This window comes from Panthera onca, chromosome E3 (genome assembly GCF_046562875.1).
Source record: "Panthera onca isolate mPanOnc1 chromosome E3, mPanOnc1 haplotype 2, whole genome shotgun sequence".
NCBI lineage: Eukaryota > Metazoa > Chordata > Mammalia > Carnivora > Felidae > Panthera > Panthera onca.
In genome coordinates this window covers 19,372,675-19,393,820 of record NC_138354.1, presented here as the reverse complement: position 1 = coordinate 19,393,820, position 21,146 = coordinate 19,372,675, and the positions used below count along the sequence as shown (strand labels likewise).

The 21,146-nt window shown below is 51.6% G+C and overlaps 1 protein-coding gene and 1 long non-coding RNA gene across 3 annotated transcripts; one reads left to right on the top strand and one right to left on the bottom strand.

The window, feature by feature from the left end:
- Window positions 1-61: 61 nt before the first annotated feature.
- On the top strand, window positions 62-20,385 carry LOC132689281 (uncharacterized). Of its 2 annotated transcripts, none has more exons than XR_014136350.1 (3): window positions 62-265; window positions 3,847-4,356; window positions 19,998-20,385. It is a non-coding gene; the product is annotated as an uncharacterized LOC132689281 (long non-coding RNA). The 2 variants fall into 2 exon arrangements; XR_009614950.3 differs by lacking the exon at window positions 19,998-20,385 and having other exon boundaries at window positions 3,847-4,000; window positions 4,200-8,906.
- NUPR1 (nuclear protein 1, transcriptional regulator) lies at window positions 17,059-18,759 on the bottom strand. Its single transcript, XM_060648879.2, has 3 exons — window positions 18,463-18,759; window positions 17,912-18,061; window positions 17,059-17,355 (listed from the first exon to the last, which is right to left on the bottom strand). The coding sequence occupies exons 1-2, from the start codon at window positions 18,644-18,646 to the stop codon at window positions 17,925-17,927; spliced, it is 321 nt and encodes a 106-aa protein (XP_060504862.2). The 5' UTR covers window positions 18,647-18,759; the 3' UTR covers window positions 17,059-17,355; window positions 17,912-17,924.
- Window positions 20,386-21,146: the final 761 nt, after the last annotated feature.

The window sequence follows — 21,146 nt, the reverse complement described above, 5'->3', positions numbered from 1 at the left end:
TCATTTCCCTTCCCAGAGGGGGCGGGAGGTGCAGCAGGGGGGGTGGAGGGGGTGGCGGGAAGCTAGGGTTTCGGTCAATCCAAGCTCCGGACCCCCCGCTGAGCTCCTAGGACATTTCCTCCCCTCGCATCCCCACTCCCGGGTAAGTCACTGCTCTAGGGGCTGGTGATGGGTCCTGGACCCTCAACCCCTCCTGTTCCTTTGCTCTGTCATCATCATCCTATGCCATCACCAGCTCACTGTCTGGCAAAAGATGGACGGCCAGGTAAGGGGATTGCCCATCGGAGAGGACTTGGGGTTTTGAGTCATCCTACTCTTTTCTGGTTTACCAGATGGCTGAGTGAGGGAGTGCGAAGGAAGCGGGGAAGTCGCTGGGGGGGCTGGGAGGGGGGTTTTGTGTGGAGCACTGGGGCCCCAGCCCGGGCAGGGGCAGGGCAGGTGAGAATGGGCCGAGGGCTCTGTCTTTGGCCAGAGTAAGACCTGGGATTAGATCTCAGTCTGTAACCATGATCAGGACTTGGTCTACTAGGGCCGGACTTGGTCTAGAACTTTGTCTAGGGCCAACATCCTAGCTCTGTCTGTGTTTGGGGTCAGAGCCGTCAATGACCCAGAGGCTCTGCTTGGGACCCATCGGGGTTGAGCTTAGACCTCAGTCCGGATTGGGCCCAGAGCTCAGGCTGTGGCCGAGCTTCTGACAGAGCCTGTGACTCAGGTCAGGGCTCAGGCCTGGGCTGGGATAAGAGCTCCCTCGATGACCAGGGTCAGGGCTCACCAGGTTGGGGTTGTGTGAGGTCAGGATGGGGCTCAGCCAGGTCCCAGAATAACCCTGCCCTGTGTGTTTCTGCTCTGTGGACGGCTGTCAGGGCTGGGCTGCCTCAACGACAGGTCTCCCTTCCAGCACGGTTCCACCCTTCACCCCACCCTGGATTTTCCATCTTCAGGGACACGATGGGGGTTTCTTGGTCTTCCCCGAGGCCCACTTTCCTTTTGGGATCCGTGGGGTTTCCCTGTTGGGTCCCTGCAGTGAGACAGAAACCATGGGGGCTTTCCCTTCCTGTAGTCTGCCTCCTCGGCCCTACACAGGCCCTGCCCCTCGGGGCCGCCTGGAACCAACTGCCAGGGAAGTACCAGTACATTTCGGGGAGCAATCCCAGAGGGCTGCTTGGAGGAGAAGGAAAAGGAAGAGCGGCTGGCACCTGCCTAGCCCAGACGGGTTTCGCTTGCCGCGTCCCCCAGTGGTGACAGCTCATTCTCCCACATCCCACACAGCTGAGGCTCCCCACTGTGGGGGGTCCCAAACATCCTGAGACTGATCGTGAGGACAGGCGCAGGCCCTGGTCGGTCTTCCTCCCATCCCCAAGTCCTGCGGCCACTCTGGAGACATGCCACCCCACTCACCCTCTGATGCAACCACTCCCCACCCTTTGCCGGTACCCAGAACTGCCATACCTCCTGAACCTCGAACCCCATCACCCGCTCTCTCACCACAACCTCCTGATCCTCCCGACCTTCTCTGATGGTTCGTCAAGACCTCCTGTCTCTTGTCGTGTCTCTGCCCTTCTCGATCTGGCTGCAGCTGACTCCCACAGCCTCATTCCTGGCCCCTGCCCTATTTCTGCTCCGGCAGCTGGAGCTTCACGCTTGGACATGATGAACCACCTCAGACTTGCTTGCCTTTGCACACGCTCCTCTCTTTGCCTAGAATGTCCCACTGCCTTCTCTGGAGTTCCCTCTCCTCAACCTTTTCTGAACCTACCCCTTGTCACGGGCTTCCTCCCCTGAATAGCTCATTCCTTCCTGCCATAAATCCTGTCTCCAACAGACGTTTCATTTTTATTTCTCTTGCTTATTCTATCCTCGCTCATACCACTCCAGCCATCCCGGCTCCCTCATTGCCAGGCATGCATGCTCCTGCCTCAGGGCCTTTGCGCTTGCTGTCCCTTCTGCCGGGAAGGCTCTTCTTCCAGATATCTGCAAAGCCCACTCTCTTCTTTCGATCCCCGCTCAAACGTCACCTTCTCAGATGGAGTCCTCACTGACTACCCTATTAAAATATGCAGCCCGGTCCCTGGCACTTTCTCTTTTCTTTGTTCTAGAAAGAAATGGTGCAATTTCCAACTATAACTGTGGATCTCTCCATTTTCCCTTTTAGATGCATCGATTTCTCTCAACTGCTTTGAAACGCTGTTATTTAGGCAGATACACCCCTAGGACTGTGATGCCTTTTTGAAGAGCTGACCCTTTTACCAGAATGTAATGTCTCTCTTTCTCCCTGATAATATTCCCTCTTTTTCCCTGAAGCTTACTTTTTTTTTTTTTTTAATTAATTCAACCGGTCCTGCTCTTTTTGATTGGCGTTTACATAGCTTATCTTTTTTTTTTTTTGAACATACTCATTTTTAATCTATTTTTATTTGCAGTGGGTTTCGTTAAAACAAAATCTTAGATTAATATTTTCGTCAGTTTGTGTGGTATTTATCAGTGTCCGCCCGAAGCAAATAAACGTTCTATTTCTGACCGAAGGGATCTGTCCTATTCTGAATTGAGGTCCGTTCTTAGCCCTGTGACCTCAGCGCCTTCATGAGTTCAAGATCATTAGTTTATAGTTTGTCCTACTTTGTTCCTGGTTATAAAGGGCAAGTGGTGCTTTTTCCAGATTTTATACCTTTAAAAAATACACATTATTTGTGTGGCCTTGTTTTTTCTAGCTGGGTATTTTAGTACCATGTTAATTAGATGTGACAGTGAACATCTTTATTTTTGTCTTCATTTCAGAGAGTAAACTTTATTTGTTTATACTCTTTAAAAACTGTTTAATGTTTTTATTTATTTTTGAGAGAGAGAGAGAGAGAGTGACAGAGTATGAGCGGGGGAGGGGTAGAGAGAAAAGGAGACACAAGAATCCGAAGCAGGCTCCAGGATCTGAGCTGTCAGCACAGAGCACGATGTGGGGCTCAAATTCACAAGCTGCGAGATCATGACCCGAGCTGAAGTCGGATACTTAACCGACTTAGTCACCCAGGCATCCCTATTTATAGCTTTTTAATTTTTATTTTTGAGAGAGAGAGAGAGAGAGACAGAAGAGTGCGAATAGGGGAGGGGCAGAGAGAGAGGGAGACACAGAATCTGAAGCAGGCTCCAGGCTCCGAGTTGTCAGCAAGGAGTCCAACGTGGGGCTCGAACCCACGAACCGGGAGATCGTGACCCAAGCCGATGTTGGACGCTCAACTGACTGAGCCACCCAGGCGCCCCTCAGAGAGTAAACTTTAATTATTCATTATTATTTTTTTCTTCTTTTTTTATAGATTCCCTTCATTAGATTCCAGAAATCCCATATAATCATAGTTTGAAGACGTTATCTTTAATAACTGTTCACTTTAATTTTTTGCCTGTGTCTCTTACATACACTTTCTATCCCTTTCCCTGCATTATATTTCTCCATAACATTTAAAAATATCTAACATTTTTGACCTCCTGGGTGACTCATTCGGTTAAGTGTCCGACACTTGCTTTCGGCTCAGGTCACAATCTCACGGCTTCATGGGTTCGAGCCCCACAGCAGGCTCTGCGCTGGCAGTATGGGGCCTGCTTGGGATATTCTCTCTCTCTCTCTCTGCCCCTCCCCACTTGTGCTGTCTCTGTCTCTGTCTCTCTCTCAAAAAAGAGAAAACACCGTTAAAAAATATTTAACATTTTCTCTCTCTCTTTTTTGTCTCTCTCTATGCACTAGAGCGCGAGCTCCCCAAGGGTGGGAATGTTGGCCAGTTATGTGCACTGATATATCCCCCGTAGCTAACAATAGCAGCTTCTTAGCAAATCAGCAAACAAATCTGTCTTTTATCACAGTGCCTAATGCAGGTTCTACTCACGGCTGGCGCTCTGTAAGTTGTCCTCCTGGCGCTCTGTAAGTTGCCCTCCTAGAGCGGGAGGTCTGGGACCCACTGCCGAGCCCTGAGCTCTTGCTGTCAGCCTTCCCCGACTCTGCCAAGGCTCCAGACAGGTACTGAAGGATGGAAATGGGTTTTTCTGGGCTGCTGGCCACGGCCCTGGGCTGATGATCTTGGCAGAGCCTTGCCAAGAAACCAGAGGGCCGATGAGGAGAGGTGCGGGGTGGTGGTGGGGCATGGGGTGGGGGGGCAGCCTCTGTCTATATCCTTGGAGGATGGGCCTGAGCCTGTCTCTGTCTACCTGGGCCTCAGTTGCCATGAATGGATCTTGGCTGGTGAGCTGAGGCTTGGGCTGGGAGCAGCAGGAAATCGAAGGGATGTGGTGAAGGCTGAGAACTGCTGGAAAGGAAACCAAGATCCCGGAGATCTATGGACTCCAGTGTGTAGCTGACACTTCTGGTGACCTCAGGTGAGTCACTGGCCAGCTCCGGAAATCAGGTTCCTCATTGAGAAGCAGTAGCAGTTTTCAAATGCTGCCCCTATTATTACGTAGGGAAATTAAAACCTAGATGATTTAAAAGAGAGAGAAAAGAGCCATCTGCCACATTTCTGATCATTTCCCAAGTACCCCGTTAGAGCTCTGACCCCACGGGACACTCCATGGGGTTGCATGGGAATCCTGCGCCCAGGAAGTAGAAGTTAGAAGCTTCAGATGTGACATCAGGATGGAATCAGGGAGGGGAAGTCTCGATTCAGAGTCGACACAGCAGATCAGTGACAGGGCGAAGCCTGGAACTCAAGTCCCTTGTTTTCAGCTCGGGCTGGTGAGGGGAATCCCTGGGCCCTCTGATGTCAACTCCGAGACTTGGAACTAACCCCTCGGTTAAATCAAGCTGGGCTTCGCTGAAGGCAGGAAGGCTGGGGGGAGGTGGGGCCAGTCTGGAGCTGGGGCCACACCTCGGAGTCTCCCGAACACAGGCGGTGAGACCCTGAGCCCAGGCACAGCGCCCACCCCTTCCCCCCTGAGCGTGGAGGTGGAACATCCTAGAGCCCCAGCCCCCATCACCTGACTTCTCTCCTGTTGTACACATGCACCCCACACCACACCCAGGGTCAGTCATTCTTTCTGCAGCGTGCCCTCGCCACGCCCCTTCCCACCGACCCTGGGGGCTGCCTCTAGATGGGGTGTCTCCCATGCGACTCCCGACCTGGGGCAGGGGAGTCTGGCAAGGGGAGAGGGCTTCTCTCCCTCGATCCCATCTCTTTTTTCCCTGTAAGAGAGAAAAAAGTCATCAAGGCCATGGCAGACACCTAGGGAGGGCTGAGACAAAGGGGTGGGGGTGGGGGACGCACTAGTGATGAGATATTTATCGCGGGGTGTTCTGTGTAGGTGAAGCAGGAATGCAGGGGCGGGAAGACTGAGCCACGCAGGGTGTGGGGAGAAGGTGGGACACCAGCTCTGTGGAGTGCCAGGAAGGAAGAGTTTGAAACCCAGGAGGCAGGGCTGTTGAGGAAAAATCACCGGCCTGGGGGTAAAAAGTCCCGGTTCAAGTCCCGGCCCTGCTTGCCCTTCCCCCCTCAAGTGTACCCTCTTGAAAGAGAGAGGCCCAAACACTCTTGGCTTCAGTTTCTCCATTTGTAAGATGAGGCTTGCGATCCCAGGCCTGCCCACCTCCCAGCTCAGACATGGAGGTGAACTTGGGAGACATAGGGGGTCACGGGTCAGGGCCCCACTTGGGAGTCAGTCCTACGCTGCTTTCACAGCCCCTATACTTCCTTTGGTCAAGTACGACCTTTGGCGAGGCCTGAAATCCCCCTGTTCTTGGCTCATCTACTAGGTGGGGAGGCTACTTATTCGCCGGATGGGACTGCGGTGACGATTACGCACATAAATGGCTGCCACTGAGTAGCTGTGTGATCTTAGGCAAGTTACTTAACCTCTCTGCGCCTGCTTTGCCAGCTATAACATGAGGCAAATAATACAAACTCCTAAGACTGTTTAGATGATTCAATGAGCTATTATTTACCAAGAGGTTGGAACAGGGCCTGGCATGTGGTAAGACAACAGGTATAAGGAAAGAAATGTTAGTTGTCATTAATAAATACAAGGCATGGTTGCCCTCCACGGACGAAAAAAGGTGGAAGGAGAGTGGGAAGAAGAGGGTAAGGAACAGAAAAGGCTGCAGTCACATCTTACAAATTAGGGACGGTTGGGGCTGTGAGTGGTGAGGGCACAGGCAGAGGGGACCTAGGGACCCAGAAACATGCGTCAGGGCAGAATTCGGGCCAGAAACAGAAATCGCCGGGAGCCAGCCAATTGGGCCCTGGGCCAGGGTGTGGACAGCCTCAAATATGAGAGCCAGTGGGTGGGACTCACCTCTGGCGGTGAGTCCCAGTGGTGGGACTGACCTGGGATGGAGACAGACCCTGGGCTGAGCCCCCGGATGGGTCACGCCAGGTGTCTGAGGGAGGGGCGCAGGCCCGAGCACACACCAGGCCTCCGGCGGCCCTAAGCTCAGAGGCTGACACCGGGCCCTACGCCACAGCCAGAGCTCTCACCCCGCAGCCTCTGCGGGGTCTCAGCCACCCGTGGCTGCCGTGTCCCTCACTCGTCTGGCCCACTGCATGTGAAACGCCCAGGTGGCTCCCCCGGAATGGTACACACCCACTGCTTATAGTTTCATGTCTTATCTGATTCATACAAAAGAATATATACAACATATATGCTTCTGCCCACACGCTTTTCTTGCTCCTGCCTCAGTTTCGCTCCTGGCCTTACGGGTCCCCGTGGCTTCTCATTCCACTCAGTGAAAGCAAAACCCTCTGAATGGCTTACAAAGCCCTGGTGATCCTTCCCACTGACCTCCTTTATTCCCTCCCACACCTTCTGGCTGCCCCACAAACACTCCAGGCGCACTCCTACCTCAGGGCCTTTGTACCTGCTATTCCCTCTGTGTAGAACACCTTCCTCAGCTCTTCAAATAACCGGCTCCTTGTACCTCCATCTGGTGTTTCATCTTTTCATGAATGCCTTTTTCCCCTCTATGGCTTGAGGACTGTCGCCTCCGGTTCCCACCTACACTAAGACCCCTAAGATCTAGATGTTAGTCTCTTAGCTTTTCAATTTTTCTGCACATTCTGGGCCCTTCCCAAGGCCCCTAGGGTCTTCCCCAGACCTCCTCCAGACCCACCTCCTCAGACATGAGTCCCGCTGCCAATATTGATGTGAACAACGTCCACTCTTTCCATGATTCTGCCCTTGGGTAGGAGAGGGGAAGACAGAATTAGGGATTGAGTACTGAGGTGTGGCAACCATGGTCCCTGCCCCCAGAGGCGGCCACCTAGCTGAGAAGACTGGATACACGTGGGAGACCAGAGGCAAAGCAGGGCAGTTTGTAACTTACCGGTCTGCAGCTGTGACTAAACAGGCAGGATGTGAACTTGAACCTGTTCTTGGCTGCCGTGAGGGAAGACCCTGCCTCAGTCTGGAACTGACTTTGGAAAGTAGAGCTGAGAGCCAGAGAGGGAGACAAGGATCTCACAAGTTACTTCGAGCTCCTGGATCCAGCTCTTCCTGAAGTGATTACTTTGAAAAGTTTAGTTTCGTGAGTGAATCTCTAAAAAAAAAAAAAATTTTTTTAATGTTTATTTATTTTTGAGAGAGAGTGTGAGTGGGGGAGGAGGAGGGGCAGAAAGAGAGGAGACACGGAATCCGAAGCAGGCTCCAGGCTCTGAGCTGTCACACAGAGCCTGGTGTGGGGCTTGAACCCACGAACCGCGAGATCATGAGCTGAGCCGAAGTTGGACATTTAACCGACTGAGGCACCCAGGCGCCCCTTTTCTTTTCTGCTTAAGCTATTTGGAGCTGTGTTTCCCCTCCCCTGCTTTGAGCCACCTTCACAATGGATTTCCAATGTCAAAAATCACAGACCAGATTTTTGTTAAATGATAAAGGCAAATACATCGTGTAGTAGAAAGAGCCCTCTGTTAGAAGCCAGTGGAGAGAGCGTTTCAGATAGAAAGGACAACGTGAAAACAGAGTAGATGCTTGGTCAATATTTACCGAGCGCCAACTCGGTATGTCCAGGCATTATTCTAGATATTTGAGTTCAGCAGTGAATGGGGCCAATGGAACGTTCTGCCTTCACGGAACTTATACTGAATGGAATAAAGTTAAAATTATATTGTAATTATAAAATTATACAAATTAAAGTGATATAAAATGTAATCAAATGCTTCTATGTGCCCAGGTACTTTTCAACTACTGGCTCATGGAATCCCTATGCTGGAGGTATTATTATTTATATTCATTATATGAAGAGGAAACTGAGGCCCAGAGGGGTTAAGGCTTTGTGCCCAAGGTTACCCAGCTAGTAAGCGGCAGCTCTGGGACTTGAACCCTGGACCTCTGGTCTTCTTAGCCATTTATACTATACTGCCTAGCAGAGCGGTTAGCATTTTGAACCTTCTCTATACATCAGACATCGCTCTAATGGCTTTACACGCCCAAACTCATATATTTCTCAAAACAATCCAGTTTACGGATGAGGAAACCAAGGTTGATAACACAACAGTAGCAGGACTGAAATGTGAATCAAAACAGAACAGTTTGAGAGGCCACATCCTTCCCCCCCCCTTTATGGAAGTCTAATTGACAAATAAAATTACAAGCTAAAGTGTACGAGGTGCTGATCTGATATGTGTAAACACCGTGAATGTGTTTCTCCCTTGGCGTTAATGAACAATCCGTCACCTCGTATCCCAACCCCCCATTTTTTTGGTGAGAACATTTAAGTTATAGTCTCTTAGCACATTTCAATTCCACTACAGCCGTGGCAGTTCATGCTCCTGATCACTGGCACCAACGGCCTCTAATTGCGGAGGGCACAGAAAGGAAGAGGGGCCAGAAAACAGAAACCCTGCTCAGGAGCAAAAGATAGCAAGAGGCCTACCCCTGAGGCCTCCTCTCCAAATGGTGCCATGGTTCAAACTTTTTTTTTTTTTTAAGTTTATTTATTTATTTTTGAGAGAGAGAGCGCGAGCACAGGTGCAAGTGGGGAAGGGGCAGAGAGAGAGCATGGGGGGGGGGCGGGGAGAGAGAGAGAGAGAGAGAGAGAGAGAGAGAGAGAATTCCAAGCAGGCTTTGCACGGCCAGTGTGGAACCCGACGCGGGGCTCGAACTCACAAACCATGAGATCGTGGCCTGAGCCAAAGCCGGACGCTTAACCCACTGAGCCACCTAGGCGCCCCAGGGTTCAATCTTGACAAAGAGATGATCCCTCTCCTGCATTCACTGAAAGTGCCAGGAGCCCTACTGGCCCGGCCCCCCCACCCTAGGGTCCTCTCCGTGTTCCCTTGCACCGAGGATCTTGCCAGGGTGACTGTGATGAGCAGCCAGAAGAATGCGGGAAACAGTGACACTGAAAGAGGGCAGAGGAGAGGGGCAAATAAGAGAGGGTGGGACCCAGGGAGTCTCCCAGCCAACCCCCCCCCCCCCCCCGGGCTCCACACATCCCACCAGGAATCTCATGGCCATTCCCCCAAAGTCCAGAACCTCTCACCTGTCCGGGAGTAGGAATATGCACTTTCCAAGCTTTCTGTAAATACCAGGAAACCCTCAGGAGCAGAGGGGTGGGGGGTGTCTCCCAAGGGAGACAGGGCTCTTGCTGCCAGAGGGGAAGCTGGAGTAGAGGTCAGAGGTCACAGCTATGTCAGGCCCCGCCCCTTCCACCTCCCGGACCCCCATCCTGGCTCACACTCTCCTCTGCAGGTGATAGACCAGCCCTGCTCCCAGGACCCTCTCGCAGAGATTGCTGGTCAGGACCTCGTGCCCTCACCGCTGTCCTTGCTGGTCTGAGCCCCAGAATCCAACTGACCGCCCGGTCCCAGAGGAGGAGAGCAGAGCAGGCCCAGACAACTCCTATAGAAGCAGCAGATATACTGACTCCAACACCGTTCTCATTCAAGGGGGAGCAGACGTCAACACAGCCCTAAAATAGGCCAGACTGCAGCAGGAGGTACAGAGGAGCATGGGGTTCGGGGTGAGGAGAGGGTGGTTCTCGTGACAAACAGAGGAAGCTTCCTGCAGGTGAGAATCTCTGACCCAGACCTAGCGAATCGCGTTCCTTTTCAGCCTCGGTTTCTGCATCTGCAAAATGGGGGTGAGGACTATATTTGCCCGGTGAGGTTGTGGGGTGGGTCAACTCTGTCGGGCGATCAGACGGGGGAAAACTCTGGAAGGCAACACTGATTGTTGGGAATTAGTAGGATTCTGACAGGACGGGGCGGGAGGAGAAACGTCCCCAGTAACAAGAGCGCTGTGAAGCAAGACTAGTCCTGACATGCTCGTCCGCGAATGTTTATTGCGCGCCTTCTTGACCAGCCCTGAAGAAGAACTTAGCCCGAGGGGCGGGTGGTTGGGGTCTGAACACCACACGCAAGAATATGGACTGTGTCAAATGGGCAGTGGGGAAGCATGTTAAGGAGGATGGTGACGGAGAGGGCGTCCCCAGAACACCTTTAGGAGACTCCCCAGGGCAGTGCACCTGCTCCATGGAGGGCCCAAAGCACCAGGCTTAGGGGAGGAGGGGTCAGCGAAAGCAGAAGAGAGGACACTTAGGTCACCCAGCCCAGGCCCTGCCTTCTGCCTCTGGTCACTGAGCCCCTGCCCTTAGTGCCTCGGGCTTCTTGGCTGCCAGCGGTCACCTCCCCTAACCCCAGACAATAAATTAATAAGCAAAATGCATAGTATGTTAGATGGGTACTATGTGCTCTTTTAATAAAGAGGAATTTCAGCACAAATGACTCCCTAACTTCCTTCTGGTCTTCACTTAAAGGCCCTCACGTCTCAGTGAGGCTTTCCGTAACCAAGGCGTGTTTTATTTTTTTTAATGTTTATTTATTTTTGACGGAGAGCGAGAGAGAGACAGAGAGACAGAGCATGAGTGGGGAGGGGCAGAAAGAGAGGAAGACACAGAATCCGAAAGCAGGCTCCGGGCTCTGAGCTGTCAACACAGAGCCTGACCCAGGGCTCAAACTCACGGACCACGAGATCATGGCCTGAGCCGAAGTGGGACGCGCAACTTTCTGAGCCACCCAGGTGCCCCCCCGCAACTGAGGCGTTTTAAATTGCACACACCCTGCTGAAATTCTTTTGTTTGTTCACTTTTATTATTTGTCCCCACTGGAATGTGAGCTCCATGAGAAGAGAACTGGTTTACTGTTGTACTCATAGCTTCTAGAATATTCCCTGGCTCCATAAATATGTGTCGAAGGAATAAATGATTATTTCCTCAAACAGTAAAACACACACACACACACACACACACACACACACACTCCAACAAAACTTCTCCAAACCAGTTCTCCAGAAAAGAGAGAACAGGATAAGCCTGCACAGAGCTGGTGTAAGCATTCCGTGAAATGATTACAAATGTACTTCAATTTTATAACTCAAATGTAAGGCAAAAGTTAGAGGGAGGATGTGTTCAGTCAGGAGGACTGAACCCAAGGGGATGGTGCTCATCTTCTGATTCCACAGCATTCACTGCTTTTGTAATCAGAAAAGCAAAGTATAGGGACGCCCGGGTGGCTCAGTCGGTCGAGTGTTGGATTTCGGCTCAGGTCACGGTCTCGCGGTTCGTGGGTTCGAGCCCCGCGTCGGGCTCTGTGCTGACAGCTCAGAGCCTGGAGCCTGCTTCAGATCCTGTGTCTCCCTCTCTCTCTCTGCCCCTCCCCCACTCATGCTCTGTCTCACTCTGTCAAAAATAAATAAACATTAAAAAAATTATAAAAAAGAGAAAAAAAAAGTGTACCTTCTTTTACACAGAAAAGGAAGTGCTTCTAGTTGTCAGAGACCTGGGCGTTGTGTCTGGCCCCTGGGGAAAGGTACCCCTGTGTGGGGCAGACTGCTTGCACAGGGATTCTGGGGATGGGTTGTTCTTCCTTCTTTGCTTTCTCCAGCCTGGCACTCCCTGAAGGCCACAGAGCTCTCTGGAAAGCTTGGACGTGGGAATCAGCACACCGAGTCTACTCCCAGCTCAGCCTGTGACCGCCAGTGAACCCATAACCCAGGCCTTTGCCCTCCCACAGGACTTTGGCATTTGCCAAAGTGTGATAATAATAATTACCATGCGGGGCACCTGGGTGGCTCCGTTGGTTGGGCGTCCGACTCTTGGTTTCAGCTCAGGTCATGATCTCATGTTTGTGAGTTTGAGCCCCGCATCCGGCTCTGTGCAGACAGTGTGGAGCCTGCTTGGGATTCTGTCTCCTTCTCTCTCTGCCCCTCCCCCCCTCACGCTCCCTCTCTCAAAAATAAATAAATAAACCTTAAAATATATATATATTTAAAAAAATAATAATTGCTGTGGTCGAATAATATTTTTATGCTTTATTATTGAAGTCAAGTTGGTGTAGAACATGTAAGTTTCAGGTGTAACGTGATAATTCGACGTTGGTATGCACTACAGAGTGATCGCCCACCAGTGATCACTGGTTACCATCCATCGCCGTGCAATTTTTGTACACAAACCAAGGTGGAGTTTCCCCACGTCTCCTTTGATGCTCATCCCATTCCTGGTAAGTCAGTGAGGGCCATGTGGCTTTCATTGCTACGGCGAAGGGATGTCAGTACGGTTTCATTTTTAGTTCAACAGCCGTGGGGGACTGAAGGCACAGAGGATCGCAGCCACCCGAATAGCAAGGTGGATGGGGTGGGGGTGGGGCCAACTTTAAGGTACTCCCCAAGTCAGGGAAGAAGGGAAGCAATTGGAAAAGGAAAGGAGGAGAAGTTAGAACTGGCGTGTCCCCACGGAGTCCAGGCCACGCTCGTTTTGAACAGTACGGAGAGATCTGAGGACGGAAGGGACTGTGCCCCCTTTTCCAGTGGAGGACAGGCCCCAGATGTATCCCTGCCCCCAGGTGTTGGGAGGTGGCCCGGAGCGCACAAAGAGCAGGGCTGTGAGGGTTGATCGTAAACAACAAACGGAAAGGACAAGGGGGCGCCTGGTGGCTCAGTCAGTTAAGCATCTGACTCTTGATTTTAGCTAAGGTCATGATCTCATGGTTCATGAGTTTGAGCCCCTCATGGGGCTCTGTGCTGACAGCGTGGAGCCTGCTTGGGATTATCTCTCTCTGCCTCTCCCCTGCTTGTGCTCGCTCTCTCACAAAATAAATAAATAAACATTAAGATAAAAAAAGAAAAGAAAGGACAGGAAGGTCAGTGGCAGGGACACTGTGGCAGATGGCAATGTATCAAGGGGATGTTGAGGCCTCGAGCATTCCACGCCCCTTCCCAGCTCTGCTCCTGATCAACCCTGGAGAAAGGAGAGAAAGGAGGGCAAAGTGACCCCATCAGACACCTGCTGCCAGCAGAAAAGGAGCAGTGTGTATCAACTTAAACAATAGATTGCATTTCTTGCATGCCGGAACTCTGTTTCCAGGTCACTGTTTTAATCAAGCACTTACATGCTGCTTACTATGCACTTTGCAACACTTCCTTGCTTAATCGCAGCAAGGACCCCGTGTTTAATGTTACTGGAATTCCTATTTTACACGTGGGGAAACTGAGACTAGAAAGGTCAGGTAAGCGGCCCAAGGTCACACAGAGGATGAGGGAGCAGGGACTTGAACCCGCAGAGTCTGGATGCAGAGCCCATTGTGTCTGCTTCTCTGCCGTTTCCTTAAGGTCTTGTTCTGGGTCAGGTGCCCTGCTAAGTGCTTGAGAGACTCCATTTCCTCCTCAAAACCATTTCGGGGGGTGGGTGTACTTTTCATCTCCTGTCTACAGATGTGGAAATTAAGGTGCAGGATAAACTGGGGCGCTGGGGAGGCTCAGTCGGATGAGCGTCTGACTTCGGCTCAGGTCATGATCTCACGATTTGTGAGTTCGAGCCCCACTTGCAGACGGGATCTGGACTTGGGCCCGGGGGGACCCTGAGGCTGTTCCAGTCACTATTGCCGTGTAACAAACCATCCCCAAACGTCAGGCTGTGAAATGACCGTTTGGTCACGCGCTGCGTCCGTGGGTGGGGAATTAGAGATGGCTTGTCTCTGGCGCCCCAATATGTTGTTGGGCCTCATCCGGGAAGACTCAGATGCCAGAGGTGACACGGCGGCTGGGGCTGGAAATCGTCAGCGGGTTCCCTTCGCTCACACGTCTGGAGCCGGAGGATGGCTTTCAGCTGGGACTTCCGCGGGGCTGAAGACCAGAATGACATCAGCACGTGGCCTTTCCATGTCGTGTCTCCACGTGTGTCGCTTCGGACTTTCTTGCAGCAGGGTGACTGCGCTCCAAGAACCCCAGAGAGCAAAGTTCCCCCCACGTTCAAAAGGAGCACAGTCCCCTGTCTCCCCTTCGATAGGAGGGTGGCAAGGCCCCACGGTAAGGAGGGCGTGTGGCTTGGGCGCGTGCAGTGACGACCCTATTTGTTAAGTGCAGTGTGAGACAAAAGCCCCGTGCACCTGACGCCTTCACGCTTCACTGCACGTTAGACTCACTCTCCCAACTCCCAATGCCCGGCCTCCACCTCGGACCAACGAAATCAGACTCTCTGGGAGGGGAAGCCAGGCAGCCGTGTCTTTAATGCACCTGCGACCGGGTGATTACAAGGCGGCCTTCTCCCACGTATGCAGAGCACCTGGAGGAGTGTCTGGCTCCGAAACAACCCGTGTTTCTCCGAGTGTGAACGCCCGTGACCCTTAGCACACAAGGTCACCCGAGGTGTCCGCAGGTGGACTGAAAGAAGTGATATTGGGTGTCTTTCTACGATCTTCGAGTTATGACAAGTGATTGTGGTTTTCCAGTTTGGGTGGTGATGTAGTCTCCTTTGAAAGTGCGTTTGAGTGGAAAAGGTAAGGAGGTAATTTGAAAAATTCTAGGCAAACAATGGTACAGCCTAAATGCACGTAGGGCAGAAATCAAGAAAGTGCTGTGTGAAAGATGAGGCGGGGAAAAGCCTCAGGCAGACCATCAATGATGGTGGCCATGACTCTTCCTAGTACTGGCATTACCTTTAAGGAGTGCCAGTTAAAATCAACTTTGGGTGCTTTTGAAACTGGAAAAAATACACAGCCCTGAGAGCTGAGTGGGCAGAAGAGGACTAGGTGTTGGTGAAGCAAACCCCGCAGTGAGTTTCCAGATTCTCGGCAAGGAGCTGGGAATCCTTAGAATTGTGGCAACTTGGTGGGGAAACTTCCGCAAGCTCCCAAGGGGAAATAGAAGTCAGTCATCCCTCTGTCCTCAGGAGGACCCCTAGAAACTAAGGAGACAGACATTACATGCAACTAGGGGACCAAAAAAAGGGGGGGGGGGTAAAAAGTAGGTGGAACAGTAGAGGGGTGTTCTGGACGGGTAGAGTCAAGAACAGGTTCTTGTCCTGACTGCGTCCCCAGTCTTCGTATGAGTTTTAGCCCCTGCCCCATCAGGCCTTGATTTTCCCTTCCGCGAAGGGCAGAGTGGGGCTCTAACATCCAGGATCCTTTCGGATCCAAACATTCAGTAATTCCAAGAATTATCTGGTTCCCGGAACAGCCACGTAAAGGCCTCCCAGGCAGAGTTTGTGCCAAGGTAGGGCGAGGCCAGGGAGGGCCAATCACAGGCCAGGAGTGAGGGTAACATATGGGGCCTCCTGGCAAAGTGTCAAAGGACCCAGAAGACAGGGAGTGGCCACGTTCGGCCACAGACACAGGGCTTTGCAGCCTTTGTTTTCTCCTTTGAAGTAGACCTTTTGACAGGAAAAGAAACAGGCTCAAAAGGAGTAGTAATTAACCAGAAATGAACTAGCATCTAGGATTCCACATTGTCGTACATTTTATCCTCAGGCATATAGTAAAAAGGGAAAGACCCGGGCTTCAAAAATTAGACGGACCTAAGTTCAAAATCCCAGCTCCTCCAAGTTGTGGCTGTGTGACTTTGGGCAAATTACTTAACTTCTCTTAACCTCGGTTTTCTGGTCTGTAAAATAGGATCAAATAACATTATGCCTATTGGATTAGTGTAAGGGTTAAATGGAACAGCGCCTGTAAAACACCTGTCACAGAGAAGTAGCCCAATTACATGGGGGCTGTTGCCATGATTTTCGAAAGCTGACACACCAGATCTGTGCTGGGCTGAGGCCTTCCTCTGTTCATATTCTTAGGTCCCTAACTAAGAACAATTGCCTCCAAGTTGTGCAGCCTAGGGCTTATATGTAAGGGCAGGAGAAAAAGAAAAATGCTTTGCCCAGGACCAGACCTAGGGCTTTTCTCTGCCGCCCCTTGTGCTGAGTCTGCCGGTGGAAAATGTTTCTTGCCAGTTTTTTCCCCAGTATTCACACCCCCGCCTTCCCCAAGTTTTGGTGAACACGTGGCTAAGCACCTGAATACTCTGTCTCCCGACCTCTCCGGTAGTTGGACGTGGCCATGCGATTAAATTCTGGCCAGATGTAACGTATTCTACTTTTAGGTCATGGTCTTCAAAATGAATTGGTGTGGCTTCCCCCACTCCCTTTCCACGGGTTGAGATGCAGATCTGATTGGTGGCAGACACCGAAGCAGCGAGTGTGGACCCCAAGGTGGAAGCCATGTTTGGAGCGTGGCGGAACAATGAGTTCAAAGTAGCTGGAATCCCTGACGTGGTCAAGTTGTCATTTTAGCCCAAGAGTACTGACTGTTGGAGCTGCTACGTGACAGAGAGAGAACTTTCTATCCCGTTTGGAGACTTCAGTACAGCAGCCCCCGAGTAACCTGGGGCAAGTCCCTTCATGTTCTAAATCTCGGTGTTCTCCGTTTTGCAGATGGCACCATAAAGAACAGTCACTTCAAAAGGTGGTTTTATGTGAAAATGACATGATCAGTAAGATTGTTTATTCTGAAAAGGGAGAGGAGCTGGGGAGGGTCTGGGGAGGGGGCTTCTTTCACAGGCAGCATGACAAGGAAACAGGACATTTCTGTGCATTTCCTAAGAGACCACAGAGGCACATTTGCCAAAACCTCTGCGCACCAAAATAAAACAAAAGCAGCCAGGCTGGCCTCTACCCGTCCCTACCAAACCGGGGACGCCCTCTCCCAGACACATATAACCAAAGACAAAAAACGTTCTTGTTGGTTCATGCAGAGGCAGACATATGCAGGCAGGGACAAGAAACAAACAAAACCACACAGAGGGAGGGGGGACAAAATTCCACACACAAGCTGCAACTGCTGAATTTTGTTTATTGTCCTTGCCACCCTTAAGGGATTCCAGTTTCTTTGGTGTCTTTCCTTCGGGGTGGGGGGTACCTTTCGTGACGCTGCCTCTCCATTCCCTTCGTCTTGCTCCCCACCCCTAGCTTGTCCTTTTTCTGGGGCTTGGTGGCCCCTCAGAGCCTAGTCAGGTAGGGTAAGTCCTGGGGTGGAGTGGGAGGGCAGGTAGGCCTGGATCCCTCCCCCAGGTGCCAATTCTCCGCAGTCCTGTCTCCATCGCTGTGTGGTATCCGTGCTGTAGCCTTATCTGGGGCAAGGAAAGAGAGTGACAGTTCTAATTCTGGGTTCTAACTCTTCCTCTCCCGGTCACTTGCTCTGGGTCTCCAGAGAAGGACCCTACCCTCTCTGGGCCTCTGTTACCCTCTCCGTAAACCAAATTTCCCTCCAATTGCAAAGGTTCTGTGTTTCCCCTTTTGCTCTGGCCACCAGGAAACTCAGAGTCCGACGTGTGTCTCATTTTATTCTATGTTGAGACAATCGTTCTTTTTTTTTCTTTTTTAATTTTTTAATGTTTATTTTTGAGAAAGGGAGAGAGACAGAGTGTGAGCAGGGGAGGGGCAGAGAGAGAAGGAGACACAGAACCCGAAGCAGGCTCCAGGTTCTGAGCTGTCAGCATGGAGCCCGACGAGGGGCTTGAACTCATGAACTGCAAGACTGTGACCTGAGCTGAAGTCAGGCACCCAACTGACTGAGCCACCCAGGCACCCCGAGACGACAGTTCTTGGAACCTTGCTCCCCACCTGACCCCACACATTCGAGCATGTCCTTTGGAGGCAGAGGGACTTCTACCCCTGACTCTTTACCTCCAGCTCTGCCTCAAGACCGTGCCCCTCGCTTTTTCCGCTCCGTGTTCTGAAGCTTGGTCACCAGCTTCCTCTCGTGGCCACCGGGGCTGGGGCGGTTGGTGTTGGCGGCAGCTTCTCTCTTGCTGCGACCTTTCCGACCTCCTGCTCCTGGGAACCAGGCAAGAGGCCGAGGTGAGGTGGACAGAGGCCTGATACATCCAAGGAGAGGCAGGGGGTTGGGAGTGCGGGCTGGAAAGAGCCTGGGTTGGAGGAAGCGGACTGGAGAGTGGTCACCACATAGCTTTGGGGCACTTGTAACCCCTGTCTCCCCATCTGTGGAATGAGGGGCCCCCATGATCTGTTGTTGCTCCCAAATTCTAGGGGCGTGTGAGGTCCCAGGGCTGAGCAGGACAGCACTAAGGGGAAGAAGGGTTGGAAGGGGTGACTGGAGGGGTCAAGGGAACAGGTTAGAGAAGGGTGGGGGGTGGGGAGGAGTCCAAGGAGGAATCCTAGTCGGGGGGTGGGGGTAGAAGGTAAGGGACCAGGAAGGTGACCGGGCCAGACCTTACCCAGGTAAGAAGGAGCCAGGTTATAGAGGTCATACTCATCCAGGCTGAGGTCTTCGTCCTCCGGACCTGGGGGCTGCTGGGCCGGGCTGGCTGCTTGCGGGAAGGTGGCCATCACACCTGACTTTCCCTTGCTGTCTCCCTGCCGTCTCCCAACGCTTTGTTTGTGTCTGGTTTCCTGACACATCCCTGTTCACGGGCCCCAACTTATAAGGCCACGTGTCCTCCCCAGGCCCTGTCTGATGCAATCTGGCCCTTTCCCAGAACCCGACCCAGTAAACAGCAATCACGAGAGGGGAAAAGAGTCGGTCCTGTGAGTCCCAGCCCCTTCCCCTCGCCTCCTCCCTCTCACTGGGGCTCGCCCAGCTGGGTATTTTTCCACAGAGGAGATCCCCGCCCCTCAGGGAGGAGGAGGAAAGAGGCAGAGTCTGAGCATAAACAATCCTTGGGATCGTGGCCCAGTGGGGATCGGAGGGCCTCACCTGGCCGACTCCTTCCTGTCCGTCTCCTGCCCCCTGCCACGCAGCTGACCCCATCCCAATTCTGCCTTAGACGCAGGACCCTGGTGGCGGGTTATGAAGAACACTCCATGAAATAGGTCAGCTGTTCTCACCCCGAACACACCCAACACCCCTTTTTGATAAGAAACATCTGGAAAGCCCCCTTCATATGCCGAGCTGGGAAGGGGGGGGGGTGTGTGTGGTGATGGAGTGGGTCCCTAGGTAGTTTCCCTCACCCAACAGGGAGGGTTAAAAGTGCAGATTTTGGAGCCAGCTGCCCTGGGTTCAAACCTCTGGTCCACTACTTCCTGGGTGACTCCAGACAAGTCACTTAACCTCTCTGTGCCTCGGTTTTCTCCTCTGTACAAATGAAGATGATAATAATTGCATTGACTTCACGGGGTTGGTGAGAGAATCGAATGAGACACCTCAGGGAAGGACACTTGCGACAGTGCCTGGCACGCTCCTACGGTCTTAGCTTCCCTATGAGTTATTCGCACAATTTCCAAACAACTCCATGATGCCGTCACGTAATGGGAAGGCGACGTGAAAGGAAACCCACTTATGCTGCAATAATGTCTTTCAAACCATGGAAATGCTGAGGGAGAAGACATTACGGAGTAAACAGGCATTTGGGCCTACTTAATATGAATGAAAGGAAGGGATTCAGATAAGAAATGCGTGAAGATGGAAAGTTCCACCCTTGCCTGAAGGGATCTGCCCGTGTGGGTTGAGCTGACCCAGAGAGGGCCACACCCGGGGTGGCCCACTCACACTTTCCCTGGGGTTTATGTGCCAAATCCCAGGGCCGGGGCTGAGGACCTTCTCGGGCTTAGCCAGGTGTTTAAATTCTCTGCTCACTTTCCCACCTTGCTGTGAGCCCATTCAAACACCGTTCCCTCTCAGTGCTGCCTAAATTTTACCTCCCCCAAAACCCTGTAATAACCCAGTCTCGTTCTGCGTTTAACACGAAGAGGCACTTCTGCTCCCGTTTCTCCCTAGCCTGAGCCAGAATTAACTTTAGTTTTTGTTTTTCAGGTTTGGTTGATATGTGAATTCCTGAACATCCAGGAAATGAAAGTGAGGTCACCTGAATCAAACAGAGCTTGGGACAATCACAGACGGACCGAGGGCAGGCCGCCCCACAATGTGCCGCTTCAGCATATTGGCTATTTTATTTTATTTTATTTTATTTTTTCAGTGTTTATTGTTGAGAGAGAGAGGGGCAGAGAGGCAGAGAGAAAGGGAGAGAGAGAATCCCAAGCAGGCCCACACGGTCAGTGCAGAGCCCAATGCGGGGCTCGAACCCACGAACGGTGAGCTCGTGACCTGAGCTGAAACCAAGAGTCAAATGCGTAACCAACGGAGCCACCCAGGCACCCCTAGCATATTGGTTATTTTATTTTATTTTTTTTTATTTTTTTATTTTTTTAAATACTTATTTATTTTTGAGACAGAGAGAGACAGAGCATGAACAGGGGAGGGCCAGAGAGAGAGGGAGACACAGAATCTGAAACAGGCTCCAGGCTCTGAGCTGTCAGCAGAGAGCCCAACGCGGGGCTCGAACTCACGGACCGTGAGATCGTGACCTGAGCCGAAGTCGGACGCTTAACCGACTGAGCCACCCAAGCGCCCCATATTGGTTATTTTAAATAAAAGTTACTTCAGAGACAACTTGTGGTGAGAAGGGCAGACCCTCCTCAGTCGCCGAGAGCAGGAAATAAATCTCCCAGGTGAAAGTTAAGGAGGTAAAGAGACACCCTGATCACCAGACATAGGAAATTTAGAGCGAAGACGTCCGTGATTTATTTTTTTATTTTTTTTCGTCCGTGATTTTTTTACTCATTTCCTATCCCAGCCCAAAATCTGTTTAGAATTGCTTACAAATTAAAGCTCCCCAAATTAAGTTCTCTTTCTCCTTTCAATTCCTCATGGATTTATTGTCTCTTCGTCGAAAAGGATAAAAACTGCCTGCTTTGGTCATTTTTGTTAGGTCTCAATTTCATGACGGGGGGCCCCCACGTGCGCATAATAAAACTTCGCTTTTTCCTGTTGTTTATCTGTCTCGTGTCCATTCAATTCTTAGTCCAGCTGGAAGCTTCTGAAGGACAGGGGAAGAATTTTTCCTTATCACGAATACTAACAGACCAGATGATCAGGAGCGGAGGAAAATAACCTTAAACCAAG